Source organism: Choloepus didactylus, chromosome 1 (assembly GCF_015220235.1).
Source record: "Choloepus didactylus isolate mChoDid1 chromosome 1, mChoDid1.pri, whole genome shotgun sequence".
NCBI lineage: Eukaryota > Metazoa > Chordata > Mammalia > Pilosa > Megalonychidae > Choloepus > Choloepus didactylus.
Genome location: NC_051307.1, coordinates 89,140,389 through 89,165,857, shown reverse-complemented (window position 1 = coordinate 89,165,857; position 25,469 = coordinate 89,140,389). Strand labels below are relative to the sequence as shown.

The 25,469-nt window shown below is 35.7% G+C and overlaps 1 protein-coding gene and 1 pseudogene across 2 annotated transcripts in view; both read left to right on the top strand.

The window, feature by feature from the left end:
- The window catches only part of KPNA1 (karyopherin subunit alpha 1), a 125,740-nt gene that overhangs the window by 36,170 nt on the left and 64,101 nt on the right, over positions 1-25,469 (top strand). For both annotated transcript variants that reach the window (XM_037836797.1, XM_037836804.1), the window contains one exon: positions 15,324-15,431. In XM_037836797.1, coding sequence (XP_037692725.1) covers positions 15,324-15,431 — 108 coding nt within the window. The remainder of the gene's footprint in view (positions 1-15,323; positions 15,432-25,469) is intronic.
- On the top strand, positions 6,025-9,609 carry LOC119534445 (annotated as a pseudogene).

The following is a 25,469-nucleotide window of genomic DNA, read 5'->3' as shown; positions in this document are numbered from 1 at the left end:
GCTGAGAGATTTCAGATGGAGTCTAGAGGCCACTCCGGTGGACATTCTTATGTACTATATAGATAACACCTCCTAGGTTTTAATGTATTGGAATAGCTAGAAGTAAATACCTGAAACTGTCAAACTCCAACCCAGTAGTCTGGACTCTTGAAGAGAATTGTATAACAATGTACCTTACAAGGGGTGGCAGTGTGATGGTGAAAACCTTGTGGATTGCACTTCCTTTATCTAGTGTATGGATGGAAGAGTAGAAAAATGGGGACAAAAACTGAATGAAAAATAGGGTAAGATGAGGGGGATGATTTGGGTGTTCTTTTTTACTTTTACTTTTTATTCTTATTCTGGTTCTTTCTGATGTAAGGAAAATGTTCAAAAATAGATTGGGGTGATGAATGCATGACTATATGATGGTACTGTGAACAGTTGATTGTACACCATGAATGATTATATGGTATGTGAATATATTTCAATAAAACTGAATTTAATTAAAAAAAAAATCATGGCTCTTCTGGGGTCCATAACAGCTTCAAACTGCCACACCAACTGAGCCACTGGATTTGAGGATAGCCTGTGAATTGATGCTGCCAAGTACATGAAAAATAACTGCATATTTTAGGACCATCCTTTTAGCAGATTAACACCTCATGTCTTATCTAGAAAGCACTGAATAAATGACCTCTATCACATTGACATTAACAGACCAAACTAAAGTTGATTTTGGCAAAACAGTTGATTAGTGGATATTATTCTGATTGAGCCAATATTTGCAATTTTTATTCTGCAGAAAGATGAACACTTTACATTTGTTGTTAAAACATTGTGCATTAAGTAGTCTTGCCCAACTCAGTGTGAGTCGGTAAAATAGTCCTGATGAAAAGTTTGTAAAATCCATAGTGGTGAAAAATGGAGGCTTGCTTGACATTATTAGTTATAGGAAATATCTTCTGGAGTGAGAAAGCTGATAAACTGTAGACAGTTAAATTTATCCATCAATTAACTTGGTTGACGGAGTCAGGCAATATGAAGTCTATAAACGAAGTATACAAATCATGGGCATTTTTTTCATTTAAAAAATATTTTTTTTGTCTGAGTAATACATGCACATTTGAAAAAGTCAGTGCTAAAATACTTGAAACTAAAGTCCTGGTCTCCTTCCTGAGTAAATCATTTTCAGCCTTCTTAGCTCTTCAATGTGGTTTATACTGCTGTATTTCCAAGTAGTATGCATAGGTGGTAAGTGAAGATGTAAGCTTTCATACCAGTTTTTCCCTTGCATTCATTCTTCTAGTATAGTTTTATTACAATGTGTAAGTATTATTGTTTGCTGAGCTGAGTTACATGAGCTATGGTTAAATTTCCTTTCTTGTACTTTGTTTCTCCTGGAGTTAATTTTCTCATTTTTTTTTTACCTGTTTGGCTTTCTTTGAATTCCTGCCTGTGTCCTCTCATTCCCTCCTACAGCTGTTGTATTACTTTTTGTCTGATTTTCCACTTGGTTAAACTTCTCAGATAATCACTCAGTTCCATTTTTTTTCCTCTGGATGTGACCTCCATTCTACATTTCGGTTCTCATGCTCTTATCAGTTTCGGTTGTCCTTTGGGCTTGCTGCAAAGTTGTAGTCCTAGGACTCCCCTTTACTGGGAATTTCTCATCTCTTATGAAGATCCTGTCCTCCCTGATCCTATGTTTTGCTCTCTTTGGCTTACTCCCTCTTTTTCTAAAACACATCTTTAGGAGCTTTCTGAGAAAGGGCTGTGGAGACACAAAAATGCCATTATTCTACATTCCTATTTTTAAAAAAATTACTTATTTTTAATTGTGGTAAAATATATGTAACAGTTTATATATTATATATATACACATATATATAAAATATATAAAATAGTTTAACCATTTTAAGTGAACAGTTCCTTGACATTGAGTACATTGACAATACTGTGTAACTTCCACCACTATCTAGTCCAGATGATTTTCATCATCTCAAACTAAAACTCATACTCATTTAACAATAACTCCCCATTCCTCCCATCCCTCTAACTCTGGTAACCATTATTCTGCTTTCTGTCTCTATGAAATTGCTTATAGTAAGTATTTCATATAAGAGAAATCATAATATTTGTCCTTTTATGTCTAGCTTATTTCACTCAACATGATGTCTTAAAGGTTCATCCATGTTGAAGCATGTACCAGCACTTCACTTATTTTTATTGCTGAGTATTTGAGTGTATGGAGATACCACATTTCCAGTAACAGAGACTATTATTCTTTATAGTGATGGCATGTGCACTGAAATTGTTTATCCATTCATCTGTTGATGGACACTTGGGTTGCTTCCACCTTTTGGCTTTTGGGAATAGTGCTGCAGTGAACACAGGGCTACAAATAACTTGTTCGATTCCCTGATTTGAGTTCTTTTGGGTATATACCTAGGTTGAATTGTCAGAACATATAGTTGTTCTTCTCAGTTTTTTTAAATAGCCATCCTAGTGGGTGTGATGTGGTATCTCACTGTTGTTTTAATTTGCATTTCTCTAACAGCTAATGATGTTGAGCATCTTTTCAAATACTTATTACCATTTGAATAGCTTCTTTGGAGAAATGTCTGTTCATATCCTTGACCCATGTTTTAACTGGGTTGTTTGTCTTTTTGTGGTTGAGTTGTGGGAATTCTGGATATTAAACCCTTATCAGATATGTGGTTTCCAAATATTTTCTCCCATTCTGTAGGTTGTCTTTTTACTTTGATGATGTTTATCTACTTTTTCTTGCTTGTGTGTTTGGTGCAAAATGTAAAAGTCCATTGTTTAGTATAAGGCCTAGAAAATATTTCCCTGTATTCTTGTAAGAATTTTACAGTATTCACTTTTATATTTAGGTCATTGATCCATTTTAAATTAATTTTTGTGTATGGTGAGAGGTAGGGGTCCACAGTCACTCTTTTAAGATTTGATTTGTGGCTAATATTTGGTCTATCCTGGAAAATAGCGTAGTAGAATGTGTATTCTACTGTTGGTTAGTGTTCTATGTATGTCTGTTAGGTCTAGTTTGATAGTGATGATCAAGTCCTTTATTTTCTTATTCATCTTTTGTTTGTTTACGTGTTCTATCAATTGAAAGTACTGTACAGAAGTCTCTTACATTCATTTTTTTTAATTAAATTCAGTTTTATTGAAATATATTCATATACCATACAATCATCCATGGTGTACAATCAACTGTTCACAGTACGATCATATCGCATTCATCACCACTGTCTGTTGCTGAACATTTTCCTTACATCAGAAAGAATGAGAATAAGAATAAAAAATAAAAATAAAAAACAACACCTAAATCATCCCCCTCATCCCACCCTATTTTTCATTTAGTTTTTGTCCCCATTTTTCTACTCATCCATCCATACACTAGATAAAGGGAGTGTGATCCACAAGGTTTTCACAATCACGCTGTCACCCCTTGTAAGCTACATTGTTATACAATTGTCTTCAGGAGTCCAGACTGCTGGGTTGGAGTTTGGTAGTTTCAGGTATTTACTTCTAGCTATTCCAATACATTAAAACCTAGAGGTATTATTGATTTAGTACATAAGAATGTCCACCAGAGTGACTTCTCGACTCCATTTGAAATCTCTCAGTCACTGAAACTATTTCGTCTCATTTTGCATCCCCCTTTTGGTCAAGAAGATATTCTCAATCCCATGATGCCGGGTCCAGATTCATCCCCGGGATTCATAACCTGTGTTGCCAGGGAGATTTACACCCCTGGGAGTGAGGTCCCACATAGGGGGGAGGGCAGTGAGTTCACCTGCCGAGGTGGCTCAGTTAGAAAGAGAGAGAGGGCCACATCTGAGCAACAAAGAGGCACTCAGGGGGAGACTCTTAGGCACAGTTATAGGCAAGTTTAGTTTCTCCTTTGCAGTAACGATCTTCATAAGGGCAAGTCCCACGATAGAGGGCTCAGCACATCAAATCACCAGTCCTAATGTTTGTGACAACATCAGCATCAGTCCAGGTGAGGAAGTCCAACATTTCTGCCCTTTCCCCCAGCTCCTCAGGAGGGCTCTGTAAATGTTTTTATTCTCTGTTGACCATTCATATTTAATTGACAGTTTGCCTGGGACAGAAGTCTTATTGGAAATTATTTTCCCTCAGAATTTTGAAACCACAGTTTTCATATATTTTAACTTCCAATACTACTACAATTTCTTTGTAACTTTTTTTTTCTTTTTGAAGTTTTTAGGATCTTTATTCCTAGTTCTGAAATTTTATGATGATGTGCTTTTGTTTCTTTTTAAATTTTTAAAAACTTTTTGTTCATTGTGCTGGGCTTTAGGAGAATGAACACTTTCAATCTGGAGACTCAATTCTTGGGAATTTTCCTTTATTAATTCATTGAGAAGTTCTTCTCACCTCCTGTCCTGTAGTCACATGTTGGATTTCCTAGATTGTCCCGTTAATTTTCTCTTTTCTCTTTTTCAAACCATGTCTTTCTTTTCAGTCTACTTCCTTATCCTAGCTTTCTGTTCTATTTTCATCCTGTGCTTCCTAAGCCTTGTGAGGCTTTGCAGGGTATGTGGACTTGCTTCTTAATAGTATCCCTCCATAAGTGCTTAGGTTTGATCTTCCTCCATTCTTAACTCTGTACCATTCCTCCATCTGCTTTCCAATGTTGTAGATATGGTTAGAGATTGCACGTTTCTGATTTCAACAAAGGTGCATGTGTTTTTGTTTCTTGTTCCTTTTGTCATTGTGGGGTGATATTTCTGAAGAGAAGAGATTGGAAAGCTCTGACTCTACTATTTTTAATCCTGAAGTCTCATTAAATAAGGTAGATTGTGTTGATTATTCTGTAGCTGGAATGAAAATTTTATTGACCTTTGGGAAAGTGATAAATATGTATATTTTAATTTTTCTGCATTAATTATAAGGTGTGGATAGCAGTTAACTATTTAGTGTGTGCTGTATGTCAGGCATGGTTCTGAGTACTTTACAAATTAGGTCTTTAATCCTTTTAATCAAACTATGAGGGATAGATTATTATTTTATTGTTCTGTTATATCATAATTATGTATGTCTTGAAGTACCCATATGATCCTAGGCAAGATAAAGCCATGTAAAAACATTGAAAAGGAAAGAGAATATGTTCATTACATTATTAATCCATTATCTTAAGCCCTCCTGAAGGGTTGAAGCAATTTCAGTACACACGTCATTACTATAAAGAATAATAGTCTCTGTTACTGGAAAGAACCTTTGAAATCATCTAGATCAGTAATGTTCAAATTGTGTTTGGTGGAGCCTTGTGGTTCTAGGTTGTGGTTGACATTGCTGCTTCTTTTTCCCCATGAAAAGTTTGAAAACTGTTAGAGCTAAGTCATCCAGGATAGTAGCTACTAGCCCCAAGTAGCTATTGAGCACTTAATATGTTGCTAATCTGAATTGAGAAGTGGTATAAATGTAAAATTTATATGAATTTTGAAGACATAGTATGAAAAAAGAATGTGAATTATTTCAGCATTTTTAATGTTGACTACATGTTGAAATAATACTCTGAATATATTATGTTGAATAAAATATATTATTAAATTTTATTTCATCTACTTTTTACTTTTTTGATGTGGCTGCTAGAAAATTTTAAAATTAACGTTTGTGGTTCGCAATATATCTCCATTGAATTGTGCAGATACAGATAATATATGATATAACAAAACTGAGTTTGGGTGATTTGCTCAACATCATGTAGTAGACTGTGGAACCAGGATCTTTTTAAATCTGGTTTAGTGCTTTTTCCACAGCATCATGAAGCATTAAGTCCACCTGATAAAAGTTGTTTGCTGATAAACTGTGATACAAACCTTGTGTTTGTTTTGCAAGGCAAGATTAGAAGGAAAACATAATTAAAATTTGATGGTCAAAACATTGTTTTGAATTGCTTAGCCCATCTCCTTATAACTGCTAAATATTATATGACCTAATTTGTACAGTTCTTATTCTCTGTATGACCCCAATTATCCTTTTAGATTTATTTCAGTAAATCTCATTTTAAAGATTTTCAGTTCAGTTATCCATCATGTTGTGACTTTTCCAATTGAGCAGTTGTATAACTTGCATATTTGCCAGCCTCTTACTGCTTAATAAATTGTCCTTGACAAATTCAATATGCCATTCAACCCTGTTCTTCCATTATCAGTTTTTGTTTGTGCTGCTTTAAGCACAAGATATATTAGCTATATGTCAGTTAGCGTTTCCTTTGGTTTCACCTGCTCTTTAACCAACTGCTGCTAGATTTTTTTATCATGTATTAATAGCATTTACCATATCTTGAATTTGGTTGTGTATCTTTTTAGAATATTTATTTTCTATAGCTAGATTTTTTTTCCCAGCAGTTTTGAATACCATTGATGATATATAATGGTATTATATTAGAACTTTGCTGTTCTAAGTCAATTATCTGATTGTATTTTTCATGGCCTATAGTAATTAAAAATCTCTAACAGCGTCTTGTCTTGCCATATTATAGTAAAGACAGTACCCATGGGTAAAAACATTGCCATACTAACAGATGTAATTATAGTGACTAGATTTGATTTTGGAATAATTGTGAAACAAAACTAAATCAAAAATGAGGGGAAAATTCCTGAAAATAAAAAGCAGAAGAAAACAAATGAACCTAACTGTGTGTCATGCTAGTGGCTAAACCATACAGAGAGGAATTATTTTAATACACTTTAAAAAATGGTAATTTGATTAATTATCCCTAGTGGGATATGTCTTAAGGACAAAAAGAACATTAAATAAATTTTAAGCTGCTTTTGATAATTATATTGGTATAAGGTTGATATTGTTATTTTGAAACTTTATACATTGTATATGGGTAAAGCAGTTAAGTATTTGTTAATATTAGAAACCTGGGTATTTGGGATAGGAGAAATATACTAAATCAAAGAAGTTGAGTAGATATGAATTGAAAATATCACTAGGAACTCATGATGTATTTTCTTTAAAAAAACACAAATCCAAGCTCTGGCTACTAAAAATATTGAATAATGAATTACCAAAATAATGAATTGCCCTGTAGCAGTGAGCATTCCTAGCACCCCAAGATTGTGGTCTTCTAAGTTTTTCTATAAAAAGAACCAGCCTGGTCTCGGTGGCCGGCTCTGTGCTGCTGCCAATGGCCAATGTGGATGACAGCGAGGAGTCTGGCACTCTGTCCTCTTACTACGGGAGCCAGGCTGCGAGTCGGGGAGCAACTAAATGTTCTCCCTCAAGAAGTGGAACGCAGTGGCCGTGGGAGCTGGGACGTGGAGTGTGATATGTGCTCCATTTGCAGGGTCCAGGTGATAGATGCCTGTCTCAGATGCCAAGCTGAAAACAAACAAGGGGATTGTGTTGTGGTCTGGGGAGAATGTAATTATTCCTTTCACAATTGCTGCATGTCCCTGTGGGTAAAACATAATAATCGCTGTGCACTCTGCCAGCAGGACAGGGTCGTCCAAATCATTGGCAAATTAGAGTGGTGGAAAGGGTTTTTTAGTGCAGTTATTCGGAGCCCTGGTGGATCTTATTATCAACAAGTGCCCTACAAAGACTTGAATACTCCAGGAGATTTAATTCTTCAAATAGGAGGAGGTGGATCCATGTCCTTTGGCATTCATCAAAAGCATGGTTTAGCATTTTGTCAGTTTTATTTTTGTAAATTCTCTACAATGAAGATTATTTTCATAAGATGGTCTTTCCTACCTCTGTGGAGTGTCTCAGGCTGCTTACAAGTGCTGTAAAAGAGGTAAAAACTAGGAATTGAGTGACCTTTATAATCTACCTATTGATATCCAAGGGACTGTGGGAATAATTCCATTGAGAAGAGAACTTTTTTCATGTTTACGGTTGATCAGTTGAAAGAAGAAAGAATGTTATAGAAACAAAGTACAGTTTCAAACCCAACTCTTAACCTTAATTTGTTTGTGATATTTGTTTTCTGAGGAGAGGGGAGATGTGACTCATAAAATCTTCATTTGATGTAATAAGGTTTGGACATATACCAGTGAACAGAGTTCATAAAATTTAACCTTTGGGCATATGATATTTTTATTGTCTCTAACTCATCAAGAAGACCTAGATCAACACTTACCTCACTGTCAAATCATTGAGTGATAAATGACATATAAGTATTTTCATGTTCTGGTCAGATTGGATTGTGTTGTGATTTAGCTGTGTAACTGTTTTAGGTGGAATGTTAATGATGGGGAAATGTTTACTGCTGTACAGTTGGATCAAAAAGTTTGTTTTATCACATGATGTTTTAATAAATGGTTTATTCTGTTAACTTTATTTGAATTGTCATTGTTGCAGTTTTATGCATAACCTGAAAATAAACTAATTTGTGAAATGAATGTTTTCATTTAGTTTGAAAAAAATAACCATATGCTCTTATTTGGCAATAAAATTTTAAGCTATTGCCTAGAAACATAAGTGCAGGAAAATACTTAAATTTTACCAAGAAGTTATTTTGTAGCAATTCATGGACAAGTTCATTTTAAATTCTCCAAAGAAAACTTGTAATAGAGGCTACTGCTATGAATTTAAAAAGCAAAAATCTTAAAAATCATAACTGTTCACTTCTGCAGATTGAGAGTTTGTCATTAATTCAGAGATTCAGAGTTTGCTGTACATTTTTAATCTAAGGAATGCAGATACATACTGTTAAAAAAGTAATACTTAGAATAAAAAATTAGAATCATGTATGCTTTCTTATTTGCTACTTTTTATTAATTTGTTTTCTCTGGAAATTTTTGCTTTTTTTCCTCACAATTGTCTTTCTATCCACTGAAAAGATTAATTGAAATATATAAATATGTTTGGCTAAAAAAAAAGAACCAGCCTCTGACTCAGGATCTAACCTGAAAGGGCTCTCATTGACCATAGGGAAGGGGAAACTGAGGTGGAGCCCACAGAATCTTTGAGTTCGGGAGGCAGTTGAGAGTCCAGCGAAACAAGAGAAGTAGAGTTCATAGGATGGAATACCAGAGAGGAGAGAGAGGGAAGCCTGGAGATCTAAATGGCTGTTCCCTCTAGCCAAATTAATCTCTACCATGAGTCAAGCCATTCCTGAGTACTTTACCTGATGCATTATGAATGATAACTTTTTCCAGTCTGGCTAGTGGGAACAGGAACAATACTGACTCTGTGTAAGTGCCAGGTACTGTTCCTTCTAACCCTTTTGGATGGTATTTTCTCTAAGCTTGGGTAATTTCCTCATAATCATATTTTAAGTTGGTTTTTAGAATCAGAATCCAGACAAGTTGTCATACATTGCATTTGATACTGTGTCTCTTGGGTCTCTTAATCAATAACTTTCCTCTCCATCATTTTTCCGTTTTGTAATTTCTTCGTTTGAAAAGTGCAGGTGTAGTCATTTCTCTTCTAGAGCGTCCCAGTCTGGATTTTGTAGACAATATCTTTGTGATGCTGTTTAATATGTTCCTTTGCCCCCATACTTCTGCAGATTAGTAGTTAAATACTGTATAGAGGTTTGATAAGATTCAGGTTTTTTTTACAAAATGATTTTATAGGTGATGCTGTGCACTTCCTATAGTATCCATCAGGAGGAGCATAAAGTATGTCTCTTCTTGTTATATTTAGACTTCTTTTTTTCTGGTGTTGTCATTGACTTTTTATGTTTAAAAAAAAATTTTTTTTTATTACAGAAGTTATGTATTTAAAGGCCTATCAGGCATGAAATAAGGATTCCCGTACTCTGTCCAACCACTAACACCTTGCAGTTGGTGTGGGACATTTGTTACAATTGCTGGTAGTACTTTTTTGTAATTGTACTATTTTTTTTTAACAGGCGTTACCTTTGTTACAGTAGATGAAAATTATTAAAACAGTACTGTTAACTATTGTCCATAGTTTACATTAGGTGTATTTTTTCCCATATACCACCCTGTTAATAGCACCTTGCTAATGACACCTTGTATTAGTGTCGTTTATTTATGATTTATGAAAGAATATTCTTAAACTTGTACTATAAACTATACTTCATCATTTACAATAGGGTTCACTGTTATATAGCCCTATGCTTTACATTTAAAGTTTTGTTCTAGTAACATATGACCTAAAATTTTACCTTTTAACCACATTCACCTTTATAATTCGGTGCAGTTAATTACACTTCCATTAATGTCCTACCATCACCGCCATCCATTTCCAAAGCTTTACAATCAATGTAAATAGAAATTCTGTACAAATTAAGCATCAACTCCCCATTTTCTTAACCCGTTCTATCCCTTGGTAACCTGTATTCTAAATTCTAACTCTTTCGAGTTTACTAATTAGAATTTGTTCATATCAGTGAGATCATACAATATTTGTCCTTTGTGTGGCTTTTTTCACTCAGCATAATGTCCTCACAGTTCATCCATGTTGCATTCATGAGGACTTCATTCCTTTTTGTGGCTGAATAATATTCCATTGTATGTATATACCATGTTTTGTTTATCCAGATATCTGTTGATGGACACTTGGGTTGCTTCCGTCTTTTGGCAGTTGTTAATAATGCCACTATGAACATTGGTGTGCGAATACCTGTTTGTGTCCTGCTTTTAGTTCTTTTGGGGTTGCCAGATCATATGTTGATTCTATGCTTAAGTTTCTGAGGAATTACCAAACTGTCTTCCACAGCGGCTGCACCATTTTACATTTCTGCCAGCAATGAATGAGTGTTTCTATTTCTCCACATCCTCTTCAACACTTGGAATTTTTTTTTTTGTTGTTGTTGTTGTTGTTTTTTAATAGTAGCCATTCTGTTGGGGTGTGAGGTGGTATCTCATTATGGTTTTGATTTGCATTTCCCTAATGGCTAATCATGTTGAGCATCTTTTCATGTGTTTTTTTAGCCATTTGGATATCTTTGGAGAACTGTCTCTTCAAGTCTTTTGCCCATTTTTAAATTGGGTTATTTGTCTTTTTGTTGTTGAGTTGAAGGATTTCTTTGTATATTCTGGATATTAAACATTATGGAATGTGTGGTTTACAAATATTTTCTCCATTTCTGTAGGTTAACATTTTGTCTTCATGATAGGGTCTTTTGAGGCACAAAGGGTTTAATTTTGAAGATGTTCCATTTATCTTTTTTTTTTTTTCTTTTGTGCTTGTGTTTTGGGCATAAAGTCTAAGAACCCATTGTCTAACGAGGTCTTGAAGATAGTTCCCTGTGTTTTCTTCTTGACGTTTTATAGTTCTGGCTCTTATATCAGTGATCCATTCTGAGTTTACTTTTGTATATTGTATGAAGTAGAGGTCTACCTTCATTCTTTTGCAAATGGATATCCAGTTTTCCCAGCATCATTTCTGGGAAATGGAGCTCCATTCCCTTCCTTATAAATTTGTTAGTTGGCTTTTCCAGTTCTGCCAAGAATGTTGTTGGAATTTTGATTGGGATTGCGTTAAATCTGTAAATTTAACAATATTTAGTCTTCCAATCCATGAACACAATGTCCTTCTATTTATTTAGGTCTTCTTTAGCAATGTATTGTAGTTTCCTGTGTACAAGTCCTTTACATCCATGGTTAGATTTATTCCTAGATATTTGATTCTTTTAGTTGCTATTGTAAATAGAATTTTTCTCTTGATTTCATCTTTTGATTGTTCGTTGCTAGCGTATAGAAACACAACTGACTATGTTGTACCCCACCACTTTGCTGAATCCCCTTTGTCATAGTTTTTCAGGATTCTTTTTTTTTTTTTTTTTTAATATAAGATCATATCATCTGCAAATAGTGCAAGTTTTACTTCTTCCTATCCAGTTTGGATGCTTTTAATTTCTTTTTCTTACCTAAGAAAGTTCTAGCTAGAACTTCCGGTAGAGTATTGAGTAACATTGGTGACAGCAGACATCCTTGTTTTGTTCTTGCTCTTAAAGGGAAAGCTTTCAGTCTTTCATCATTAAGTATGATGTTAGCTGTTAGTTTTCATATATGCCATTTTTATCATGTTGAGGAAGTTTCCTTCTATTCCTAATTTTTTAAGTGTTTTTATTTAGACAGGGTGCTGGGTTTTGTCAAATGCCTTTTCTACATCAGTTGAGATGATCATGCATTTTTCCTCTTCATTCTACTGATGTAGTGTATTACATTAATTTTTTTCTTACAGTAATTTTTCTTGTTTCTTAGAAACTTTAGCTGAATCCCACATGATGTATTATCTTTAATGTTCTGATGGATTCATTTTGTGAGTATTTTATTGAGGATTTTTGCATCGATATTCATGAGGGTATTGCTCTGTAATTTTCTTGTAGTATGTTTATCTGGCTTTGGTAGAAGGGGATGTGGGCCTTGTAGAATGAATTAGGGAGCGTACTCTTATCTTCAAATTTTGGGGAGAATGTGAGCAGCCTTGGTATTAATTTATAATGGAATGTTTGTCAGAATTCCCCTTTGAAGTCATCTGATTCTGGGCTTTTCTTTGCTGGGAGTTTTTTGGTTACTGATTCAATCTCTTTACTAGTTATACTTGTTTACTGAGATCCTCTATTTCTTCTTGAGTCAGTGAAAGTAGTTTGTGTGTTCCTAAGAATTTGTCCAGTTCCATTATCTAACTTGTTGGCAGAAACTTGTCCGTAAATTCTTTTCTAGTCCTTTTTATTTCAGCGGAGTTGGTAAAGTCCCTTTTTTATTTCTTATTTTAGTCATTTGTGTCCTCTCTTTTCTTGTCAATCTAGCTATAGGTTTGTCAGTTTTACTGATTTATTATCTGAGAACCAACTTTTGGTTTTGTTGATTCTTTCTCTTGCTTTTTTGTCTCTGTTTCATGTGTCTCTGCTTTAATCTTTAATTTCTTCCTTCTGCTCAGTATGGATTTATTTTGTTTTCCTTTTTCCAGTTCTTCCAGTTTTGAGGTTAGGTCTTTTTGAAATCTTTCTTCTTTTTTAATGTAAGCATTTAGAACTATAAATTTCCTTCTCATCACTGCCTTTGCTGCATCCCACAAATTTTGGTATGCTGTATTTTCACTTTCATTCGCCTCAAGATATTAACTAATTTCCCTTGTGATTTCCTATTTTTAAGTGTATTTTGTTTAGTTTTCACCTATTTGTGAATTTTCCATTTCCCCTTCTGTTACTGATTTCTAGGTCCTTTCCATTTTGGTTGGAGATGATACATTGTATAATTTCAGTATTTCGGAATTTATTGAGACTTTTTACTGAACTAAAGATATGATCTATCCTGGAGAATGATCCATGATACATACTCAAGAAGAATGTGTATCCTGTTGTGTGAAGTGTTAAGTATATATCGGTTAGGTCTAGTTTTAGGGTATCGTTCAAGTCTTCTATTTCCTTATTGATCTTCTGTCTAGGTGTTCTATCCATAATTAATTAAAAGTGGTATATTACAGTCTCCTACAATTAATGTAGAACTATTAATTTCTCCCTTCAAATCTATCAATATTTGTTTCATATATTTTTAAGTGCAGTTTTATTGAGATATATTCACACACCATATAATCCACCCAAAGTATACATTCAGTGGCTCACTGAATGTTAGCCACTTACATTTAAAGTATAATTATATAGTTGTGCATTCCTCACACCAATCAATTTTAGAACATTGTTTCATATGTTTTTGGTCTTTGCTGTTAGGTGATATGTATTTATAATTGTTACGTCTTGTTGAATTGACAGCAGTTCAACTTTAACAATATATAATAACCATCTTTGTTCCACGTAACTGTTTTTTACTTAAAGTCTATTTTATCTGATACTATTATAGTTATTCCAGCTCTTGTTTGTTTACTACTTGCATGGTATATATTTTTCCATCTTTTCACTTTCAGGTAACTTATGTCTATGTAATTAATGTGAGTCTCTTGCAGATAGCATATAGTTGGGTCATACCTTTTCATACATTTTGCTACTCTCTTTTGACTGGAGATTTTAATCCATTTACATTTAAAGTCACTACTGATAATGCAGGACTTTGTTCTTCCATTTTGCTATTTATTCTTTGTAAGTCTCATACCTTTTTTCTCAATTCTTGCGTTATTGCCTACTTTCATATTCACACATTGAATTGCATATTATTGATATGTATTGATCTTTTGTCCTACAAGCTTGCTAAAATCAATTCTAGAAGCCTCTTTCTACATAGACAATTATGTTGACTGTGGATAAACACAAATCTGGGTTCTTTTTTTCTTGTTTTCAGGGATCACTGTCCTATGCCTGAAAGCCATTCTTTTATATGTTTGGTTTGCTGTTTTAGATGTTTAAGATGGGAGAATAAGTTACTGTTACTCCATCATGGCTGGATGCAGAAGTACTACCAGGATGCTCAAAGATGTAATGAAAGGTAGCTTAGTGGGCTGACTATAGAAAGTACTATGCTCCTTTGTCTACACAAATTAATGATGCTGAAAAGATAGTGTTCAAGCAGTAGTCATTTGTTGTCACTAGTTGCTGGACAGATTGAGAAGATTAGGAAGCCTCAATCCATCACCCTTGAGGGTTAGGAGGTGTTATTAGTCAAGGTTCTCTAGAGAAACAGAGTCAACAGGAGATATCTGTAAATAAGAAATTTTATAAAAGCGTCTCACGCAACTGTGGGGATGCACGAGTCCAAATTCTGTAGGGCAGGCCACGAGCTGACAACTCTGATGAAGGTCTTCGATGAACTCCCCAGGAGAGGATGGCTGGCTGAAGAAGAAATGACAGTTCTCTTTTTTCCCTTAAAAGTCTTCAACTGATTTTATTAAATCCAACTGATTGGATTCTCTCATTGTGGAAGACGTTCCCTTAGTTGATCGTAGATGCAGTCAGCCACAGACGTAATCAGTTGACTGATGATGTAACCAGCCACAGAATATCCTTGCAGCAACAGTTAGGCCAGTGCTTGCTTGACCAAACAACTGGGCACCATCTCCTGGCCAAGTTGACATGTGAACCTAACCATCACAGTAGGGATGTATTAAGTTATACTGACATCATCTGTATTCTCATTTTTTCTGATGTATTGGTAAGATGTTCTATCTCTTTTGCTTCATATAGAGGAAAGATGGAAGTGGCCAAGAATGACTGCTACCCCTTTTCCAACCTTCTTTTTTGCCATACAGTATCAGACCTCTCACTAAGTTTTACCTCATCAATATTGATAATAGCATGTTGTGATAGTTAATTGTATTTGATTCTAGGACTGGAGAAATCTGAAGTAGCCCCTCATAAAGAAAGGTTTGAGTAAGCACAAGCTTTGGAATTTTAAAAATGATTTTTGAAGAGCTGTTGCTTTTTGAAGGGAGTGCCTAATGTAACAGTCTTTTTTTTCTTTCAGTTATTCAAGCGAAGAAATGTTGCTACAGCAGAAGAAGAAACAGAAGAAGAAATTATGTCAGATGGAGGCTTCCATGAGGCCCAGATTAATAACATGGAGATGGCACCAGTAAGTGAAATAATGAAAAGAACTCTTATTTTTCTGATGAAGATGTGAGGTGTAGCTCTTTTTTTGACTTAAAAAATGTTATAGGACTACAAAAAGTACTTGGCATTTTATTTTGAAAAGAAGCATTATACTTATACTTAATGTCATGGTTCATTAAATGTTTAATCAATATAATTATAAAGATTGATTTAATTATAAAAATAGAATAATAATTATAAGATATATTTGTTCCTTAAAAGCTGAATGGCAAGAGATATCTTAAAGGAAATCACAATTTGTTTTCATTGCATTGCATTTACAAAACTGGACACGTTTGTATGATTTTAAAAATTGGTTCTACATGACGAGTACTAGAATTTTCTGTCGTAACCCATTTTGTAACTTGTTAACGGTTGCATAAAAGGATAAAAAATATACTATACTTGTATGGGTCAAATCTATCTAGATTTCCAGTTTCTTGTAATTTTCAAGTTTTTGTAATAGATTATATGTATATATGGTCTAAAAAGAAAAGGATGTGATGAAAAATACCTTTCTTCCACTTCAGTCCTCTTTTTCTTTCCCCAGTGGTAACCACTATTATTGGATTCTTCTGTTTTTTTTTTTTCAAAAACTTTTGTGTATTATAGAAAATAAATGTTCTCTTTCTACCCACCCCCCATCCCCAACTTTTCCCCAAATGGTGGCATATTGTACATACTGTTTTTAAGTTGTTTCTTTTTTTCACTGTATGTATCTCCAATTTATATGGACCAGCTCTTTTAGAATTGGGAGGGGAGTAGTATAATTCTCTTTGAATTAGAATGGATGTAGATGTAATAACTACCACTATAGTTTTTTGGTGAATTCTTTTAGGCCCTTCAGAAAGTGAAGCTTTCCAGTGTTTGTTGTTGTTGTTGTTGTTTTAATACCTATTTGTTTTTATTAGAGAAGTTGTCGGTTTATAGAAAAATCATGCATAAAATACAGAATTCCCCTGTTATTACCCTATTATTAATACTTCACATTAGTGTAGCACATGTGTTTTAATTCATGAAAGAACATTTGGTCTCTTAACTTTCTACAGCTATTTCTTATTGAATGGCACTCTCCCCACAGTATCTGCTGTGGCATCCGATTAGTCCTTTGTAGGTGTTTCTTTGGTTTTAGCTATTCCTGCGATTTGGATTTTCAGAATATTACCGTATACATTTATAAAAGTTGTCAAAGTTGTGGGGGGATTTCTGGGAAGGTGGTGAAATAAGGATAGGCAGAACTCATTCTCCACCAAATGCACCTAGAGAACAGGCAGGAATTATCCAAAGCAGTGGGTCTGGGGCTTGAGATACTGGGGAATAACCATTACAGCATATAAGGAAGAGCTGGATGAGAAAACAGAGAAACTATGACTGTGAAATTGTGGGCCCTTTGGTATGGGTCTGCACCCCCTGCGTGGGACAGTGGTCCTGGTTTGGCAGAGAGATACTACCAAACCTAGGGCCAAAGGAAAACTTCAATACAAACGCAATCAACAACAAATTCTTAGATGAGAGGGAAACCAACTTTCAGAATAATTTTATCAAGATAATCGATGCCCAGAAACCAGCAAAAAAATTATGAGGCACATTAAGAAACAAGAAGATGGAGGCTGGGCAAGATGGTGGCACAGAGAGGTGTGGAATTTAGTTAGTCCTCTAGAGCTACTAGTAAATAGCCAGGAACAACTAGTATCTAGCCTGGAACTGCTGTTGGGGAACATCCATGACTGGACACGCATCGTACGCCAGCATACAACTGTCTAAGTAAAGCTCCCTGTGCTGGTTTGGATGTATTATGTCCCCCAAAACATCATGTTCTTTAATGCAATCTTTTGGGGGCAGATTAGGTTGGAATCCTTTGATTTAGTGTTTCTGTGGAGATGTGACTCAATCAACTGAGAGTGAGCCGTTTGATTAAATTATTTCCATGGAGATATGGACCTTGCCCATTTAGGGTGGGTCTTGATTTAATCTTTGGAGTATTATAAACAAGCTCACAAACAGAAGGACCTCAGAGCAACTGAGAGTGACATTTTGAAGAGCAGCTCAGAGAGACGTTTTGTAGACATCCTTTGAAAACGGACTTTTGCTGACACTTTGGAGGTGCTAGCCCATTGTTTGCTCTGGAGAAGCTAAGAGAGGACAAAATGCCCCAAGAGCAACATTTTGAAGAATGTAAAGGAGCTGAGAGAGGAACTGGAAGACAACCTGGGATCAGCAGATGCCAGCCACATGCCTTCCCAGCTAACAGAGGCTTTGCCAGATGCTACTGGCCTTCCTTTGGTGAAGGTATTCTTGTGTTGGTGTCTTAATTTGGACATTTTCATGGCCTTCAGACTGTAAATTTGTAGCCAAATAAACCCCCTTTATAAAAGCCAATCTGTTTCTGGTATTTTGCATAACAACAGCATTGCAAACTGGAACACTCCCCAAACTGCAGAGCTGGTGCCCGTCAGCCACCTGAATGGCAGGCTGAGCTGAAATACTTCCCTCTGGAGAAAAGAAGCAGGTTACCTGGAGTGAGGGAAAGTAACTCAGCCAAGTTCCAGCTGCAGTGTATAATTAACAGATTTGGACTACTGAATAAAAGCTACAAGCATAGATAAACCCAGAGCAAACAGGAAAGGAATCTGAGGTTCCTCCTAGCAGAGAGGAGGTGGGGCTGACAGAAAGAAAATGTATGTATAAATAAATAAAAACAGGCTTTTGGAGCTGGCTGAGCTCAGAATAATGGAAAACGGCTGTGTCCCAAGAAAAGGGGCACAGAGAATTGGGTAGCAACAGTGGTTGACCAGCGAAACTGGGGAGGCTGGGGACTGGCTCTGAAAAGGGGCTTTTCCTCTTTTTCCTTTTTTTTCTCCCATTCTAAGCAGCTGATTAGAGAAAGCCTCATGCATTTTTAGTTGTCAGTGCTGACCCAGGCAAGGGTAGAATTAACAGAGTCAGAGAGACAAAGGAGGAATTCAACTAAAGGGTGTATCTTCCCTAAGAAAAGAGGGGTGGAGCCCAGCTCAAGTGGCTCCCCTCCCTGAGAGAGTTCAGACCCTAGGGCCGGGGGTGAGGACATCCAGAAACAAGTAAGCTTGGCTTCTAACTCCCTTGGCCCCTGGCCAGGACAGGGTCCACTAAGAATTAAAGGGGCTGCACCTCTTTACACCAGTGGGGAACTGCGGGCTGACAAGTGCTACCTGATGGACAGGACAGGAAAAGCACTGAGTCTAGAGGCCTTATAGGAAAGTCTGGCAGCCTCCTCCTCAGGGAAATTTGATACTGGTTACACCTTCCTCCTGAGACCTGGGCCCGTCTGGTCTGGGAAAATCTGATCGGGGTAATCAAGGAAAACAGATGCCTAGAGAACAAAAGATTACAAGTCACATTAGGAAAAACAAAGATATGGCCCAGTAAATGGAACAAACTTACAATTCAACAGGAATTGAAACAACTATTTATTAATCAAACGAATCTCCTAAATCAATCCAAAAACCAAATCAATGAGTTGAGGAAAGACATGGAAAAAAAAGATGAAGGATATAAAGAAGACATTGAGCAAACATAAGGAAAGATTCGGAAGTTTGAAAATACAATTGGCAGAACATATGGGAATGAAAGGCACAATACAAGAGATGAAAAACACAATGGAGACATACAACAGCAGATCTCAAGAGGCAGAAGAAAAGATTCATGAACTAAAGGACAGGACATCTGAAATCCCACACACAAAAGAACAGATAGGGAAAAGAATGGAAAAGTGTGAGCAGTATCTCAGGGAACTGAATGACAACATGAAGCCCATGAACGTATGTGTCATAGGTGTCCCAGAAGGAGAAGAGGAGGGAAAAGGGGCAGAAACAATAATGGAGGAAATAATCACTGAAAATTTCCCATCTGTTATGAAAGACATAAAATTACAGATCCAAGAAGCGCAGCATACCCCAAACAGAATAGATCCGAATAGACCTACGCCAAGATGCTTAATAATCAGATTATCAAATGTCAAACACAAAGAGAGAATTCTGAAATCAGCAGGAGGAAAGCGATCCATCATATACAAGGGTCGTTCAATAAGACTGTGTGCGGATTTCTCAGTAGAAACCATGGAGGCAAGAAGGCAGTAGTATGGTATATTTAAGATACTGAAGGAGAAAAACTGCCAACCAAGAATTCTGTATATGGCAAAACTGACCTTCAAAAATGAACAAGAGTTTAAAATATTCTTAGACAAACAGACACTGAGAGAGTTTGTGAATGAGATACCTGCTCTACAGGAAATACTAAAGTGAGAACTACAGGCAGATAGGAAAAGATAGGAGAAAGAGGTTCGGAGCACAATATTGGGTGATGGTAGCACAGTAATGTAAGTACACTGAAGAAAGGTGACTGTGAGTACACTGGTTGAAAGATGAAGGTTAGGGGCATGTAAGACACCAGACGGAAAGATAGAAGATAAAAGACTGGAATTGTATAACTTAGTGAAACCTAGAGTGGTCAATGATTGTGATTTAATTTACAAATATGTTTTTACATGAGGCAGAACAAACGAATGTCAGCCTTTGCAAGGTGTTAAAAATTGGGTGATTTTTGGGAAAAAGACAGTCAACGTAAACTAGAGTCTATAGTTAACAGTAACATTGTAATATACTTCCATTAATTGTAACAAAGGCAATATACCAATGCTAAATGTCTGTAAGGGGGGATGTAAGATACGGGTATGGGATTCTTGGTGTTGGTAGTGGTGTTTGACTTTTTTATTGTATTTTATTTTAATTTAATTTTTTCTTTTGTTGCTTTTTAGTTGTCATTTTTTTCTTTCCTTTTCTTTTTTTCTTTTTCTTTTTTTTCCTCTTCCTCTTTCTTTGTGGAAGAAATGAAAGTGTTCTTATATAAATAATGTTGGTAAATGCATAACTGTGTGATTATACAGGGAACCATTGATTGTTTACTTGGGATGAAATATATGGTGTGTGAATAAAACCATCTAAAGAATAAACAGAGGGATACAAGTGCTGGAGAAAATGTGGAGAAAGTGATGTATCTCATCACCGTCGGTGGGAAAGTAGAATGGTGCAGCCCATATGGAGTGCAATGTGGAGGTTCCACAGGAAGCCAAGCATGGGGTGGCCATATGGTCCTGCAACTTGGTTATTGGGTGTATTATTTGAAGTACTGACAAGAGGGACGTGAATGGGCATTTGCACAGTGCGGTTTATGGTGTCAGTATTCACCATTTGCTGTGGCCTAAAGGTACAGTGACTGATGAACGGAATGGCGAACTGTATGCATACAATGGAACTGTGTATACATACAATGGAATATTGAGCTGCTGCAAGAAGGAGTGAATTTGTGAGGTGAATGGACATTGAGGACAGTATGTTGAGTGAGATAAACCAGAAATGAAAAGAAAAACATTAATATGCCTCACAAATATGGACTAACTATAATGTGCAAGCTCTGAGAATTGAGTCTAAGATCATAGGTTATCAGTGGAAGGCTTATTGTAAAGGTTCCTAGATTGTAAGCTCTTACAGCAGTTACATTTATTTCTGAGTTTTAATGGTTATTTTTAAATTCTGAGATGCAGAGCTCTTTGTATGTAATCTGGTTGGTCCCTGTAACTTTGTGTATCTGTGTGACACCTGAGATTCAGAGCCAGAGTTTGGCAGCTGTGAACATCAGCATTACCCCATACAGCCAGTGTTAAGGAGTCTGAAAAAAGAGATCAGACTTCAGTTAGAGATATGAATGAAATGGACTTGTTTAGGACTAAGGTAAATTAGACTAAAAGATAAAGGACAATATTGACGGTGTTTTTAAAACTTCAACTTCTGTGTGAGACCAAAGGAGGGGTTGTTTATTAGGTGCAAAATCTATATTTTTTGTGCCATACTGTATAATTTAACTTGTATGGTCAGTTTGTTCAAACAACATAATTACATGGAATGTTGAATAGGGAGAGGAATCTGGTTGGCTTGTATAGGTTAGTTTGAAGCCAAGAGTAGTTAGGGCAGAGAATAAAGATGTGTTTGCAAAGTCCCCTTGAGGGACTGAGGGAAAATGTGGAAATATTAAATTTTCCCACCTGGGAAATTTATGATATGCTCATAAGCATTGGGGCTACCAGTTTAGTAGGCCAAGACCTCAATCTTGGGGCTTGCCCTTCAGAAGTTTGTTACTTCAAAGGAGAGGCTAAGCTTACTTAAAATTGTGCCGAAGAGTCATCCCCAAAAAACCTTTTATGTTTCTCAGATGTAGCCTCTCTGTGTCTAAACCCACTCAGCAGGTAAACTCAGTGCCCCTCCCCCCCCTTACTTGGGACATGACTCCCAAGGGTGAATATTTCCCTGGCAATGTGGGACATGGCTTGCAGGGATGAGCTTGGCCCTGGCATCATGGGATTGAGAAAGCCTTCTTGGACGAAAAGGCTGAAGAGAAAGGAAATAAAGTTTCAGTGGCTGAGAGATCTCAAATTTGTGTCGAGAGGTCATTCTGGTGGTTGTTCTTATGTATTATACAGGTATCCTCCTCTTAGTTTTTAGTGTATTGGAATAGCTAGAAGGAAGTACTTGAAACTGTTGAACTGCAACCCAGTAGCCTTTATTCTTGAAGATGATTATATAACTATATAGCTTCACTGTGTGACCATGTGATTGTGAAAACTTTGTGGCTCCCACTCCCTTTATACAATATATGGACAGAGGAATAGAAAAATTAGGACAAAAAGTAAACGAATAAAAGGGAGAGATGGGGGGTATGGGATGTTTTGGGTGTTCTTTTTGCTTTTATTTTTATTCTTACTCCTTTTTTTCTTTATGAAACATGTTTTTATGAAAATGTTCAAAAATTGATTGTGATGATGAATGTACAATTCTATCATGGTATTGTGAAGAATTGATTGTATGCCATGGATGATTGTATGTTATAAGAATATATCTTCATTAAATTGCATTTAAAAAAAAAAAGAAATAAGAAGGTATGACCAAACAAAATTATTAATTTAAAAAGTCCAAGGGAATACAGAATTTGGAACAGCTAATCAAAGGTGGTCAAACAAATCCCCTGAATTATTTTGATGAGATGGTTAAAGAGATAAAGTAACACACTAGGGGGGCATAAAGAAGAATTTGAAAGATTACTTAGAAAAATAGCAGATCTTATGGAAATGAAAGATACTGTAGATGAAATTAAAAATATATTGAAGACACACAGCAGCATATTTGAAGAGGTAGGAGAAAAGATCTGGGACAATATGATAGAGAAACGAACTCAAACACCGAAAAGAACAAATGGAGAAAAAAATGGAAAAATGATTGACAACATGTAGGGCACAAATATCCACATTATAAGTGTCTCAAAAAGAAAAGAGAAGGGTAAAAGGCCAGGAACATTACTTGAGGACATAATGGTTGATGATTTCCCAGCCCTTATTAAAGACATAAATATGCAAATCCAAGAAGCCCAGTGTACTCCAAATAGAATAAATCTTAATAGACCTACTCCAAGAGATATACTAATCAGACTGTCAAATGCTGAAGAGAGTCCTGAAACCAGCAAGAGAAAATCGATTAACCACATGCAAGGGAAGCTACATAATGCTCAGCACTGACTTCTCATCAGATACCATGGAGGCGAGAAGGCAGTGGTATGGTATATTTAAGATAGTGAATGAGAAAAGTTGCTGACCGAGAATTCTTTATCCAGTAATAATGTCCTTCAAAACAGGGAGAGCGTAAAATAATCACAGATAAACAAATGCTGAGAGAATTTGTCAATAGGAGTCCTGCCCTGCAAGAAATACTAAAGGGAGTTATGCTGACTGAAAAATAAAAAAGACAGGATAGACAGGCTTGGAGGAGGGTGTAGATATGATAACTATCAGTAAGGTAAATGAAAGGATAAAAAGAGAATAATAATAGATCTGACAAATTAAAGCCAAAGGACAAAATGGTCAAAGTACAGATGGCTTTTATAGTAATAACAATCAACCTTAAAGGACTAAACTCTCCAATTAAAAGATACAGATTGGTAGAATGGATTAAAAAATATGAACCATCAGTATGCTGTTTACAAGAGACTCTTCTTAGACCCAGTGACACAAAGAGATTGAAAGTGAAGGGATGGAAAAAAAAAAGATTCCCCACAAGCTGCAGCCAAAAGAAAGCTGTGGTAGCAGTACTAATCTCAAATAAATGGACTTTAAATTCAAGGATGCCATAAGAGACAAAGAAGGACACTATATACTAATAAAAGGGACAATTCACTAAGAAGAAATAACAATCATAAATGTCTGTGTACCCAATCAAGATGCTCCAAAGTACATGAGGCAAACATCGGCAAAACTGAAGGAAGCAATAGATGTTTCCGCAATAATTGTGGGAGACTTCAATACATCGTTCTCTCCTATAGATAGATCAACCAGACAGAGGACCAATGAGGAAACTGAAAACCTAAACAATCTGATAAATGAATCTGAATTAACAGACATATATACAACATTACATCCCAAATCACCAGGATACACATTTTTCTCTAGTGCTCATGGAACTTCTCCAGAATATCCTGTGCTGGGCCATTAAACCAGCCTCAATAAATTTAAAAAGATTGAAGCTATTCAGTGCACATTTTCTGACCACAGTGGAATGCCGCCAGAAGTCAATAACCATCAGATATCTAGGACTTTCACAAATATCTGGAAGTTAAACAACACACTCTTAAACAATCGTTGGGTCAAAGAATGAATTGCAAGAAAAACCGGCAAATATCTGAAGACAAATGAAAATGAGAACACAACATATCAAAATCTATAGGATGCAGCGAAGGCAGTATTGAGGGGGTAATTTATAGCTCTAAATGCATATATTAAAAAGGAAGAAAGAGCTAAAATCAAAGAACTAAGGTAACAACTGTAGAAGCTAGAAAATGATCAGCATACTAACCCTAAAGAAAATAGAAGAAAAGAAATCATGAGGATTAAAGCAAAGATAAATGAGCTTGAGGAGAAAAAAGCAATAGAATAAATAAAACCAAAAGTTGGTTCTTTGAGAAGATGAACAAGATTGACAAACCCTTAACTAGACTGACAAAGCCAAATAGAGAGAAGATCGAAATAGAATAATAAATGAGAGGGGGACTTTATTGTAGGTCCCGAAGAAATTTAAAAAATCGTAAGAGGATACTATGAACAACTGTACACCAACAAACTAGACAATTTAGAGGAAATGGATAATTTCCTGGAACTACATGAACAACTTAGACTTCAGTACACCAGATACTCCCTAATGAATATAGATGGAAAAATTCTCAACGAAATACTTGCATATCGAATTCAAAGATACCTTAAAAAAATTATATGGCATGGCCAGGCATGCAAGTGTGCTTCACCATAAAAAAATCAATCAGTGTAATACAACACACCAACAAATCAAAACGGAAAAATCAAATAATCATCTCAATAGATGCTGAAAAAGCATTTGACAAAATTCAGTATTCTTGTTTTGATATAAACAGTTCAAAAGGGAGGAATTGAAGGAAACTACCTCAAAATGGTAAAGGGCATGTATGAAAAACCCACAGTCAGCATAGTACTCAATGTGAGAGACTGAAAGCCTTCCCTTCAAGATCAGGAAAGAGACAAGGATCTCCATTGTCACCACTGTTCTGAGCAATCCGGGAAGACAAAGAAATAGAAGGCATTATGATTGGAAAGGAAGAAGCAAAACTGTCATTATTTGCAGATGATGTGATTTTATATCTGGAAAACCCTAAGAAATTAATGACCCAGCTACTTGAGCTAATAAACAGATTCAGTAACGTGGGATACAAGATTAATGCATCTAAGTCGATAATGTACCTATGCACTAGAAATAACATAACTGAAGAGATACTCAAGAGAAAGATTCCATTCACAGTAGCAACTAAAAAAATCAAGTACTTAGGAATAAACTTAACCAAGGATAAAAGATCTCTACACAGAAAATTACATAGCTTTACTAAAAGAAATAAAATGGGACCTAAAGAGATGGAAAGA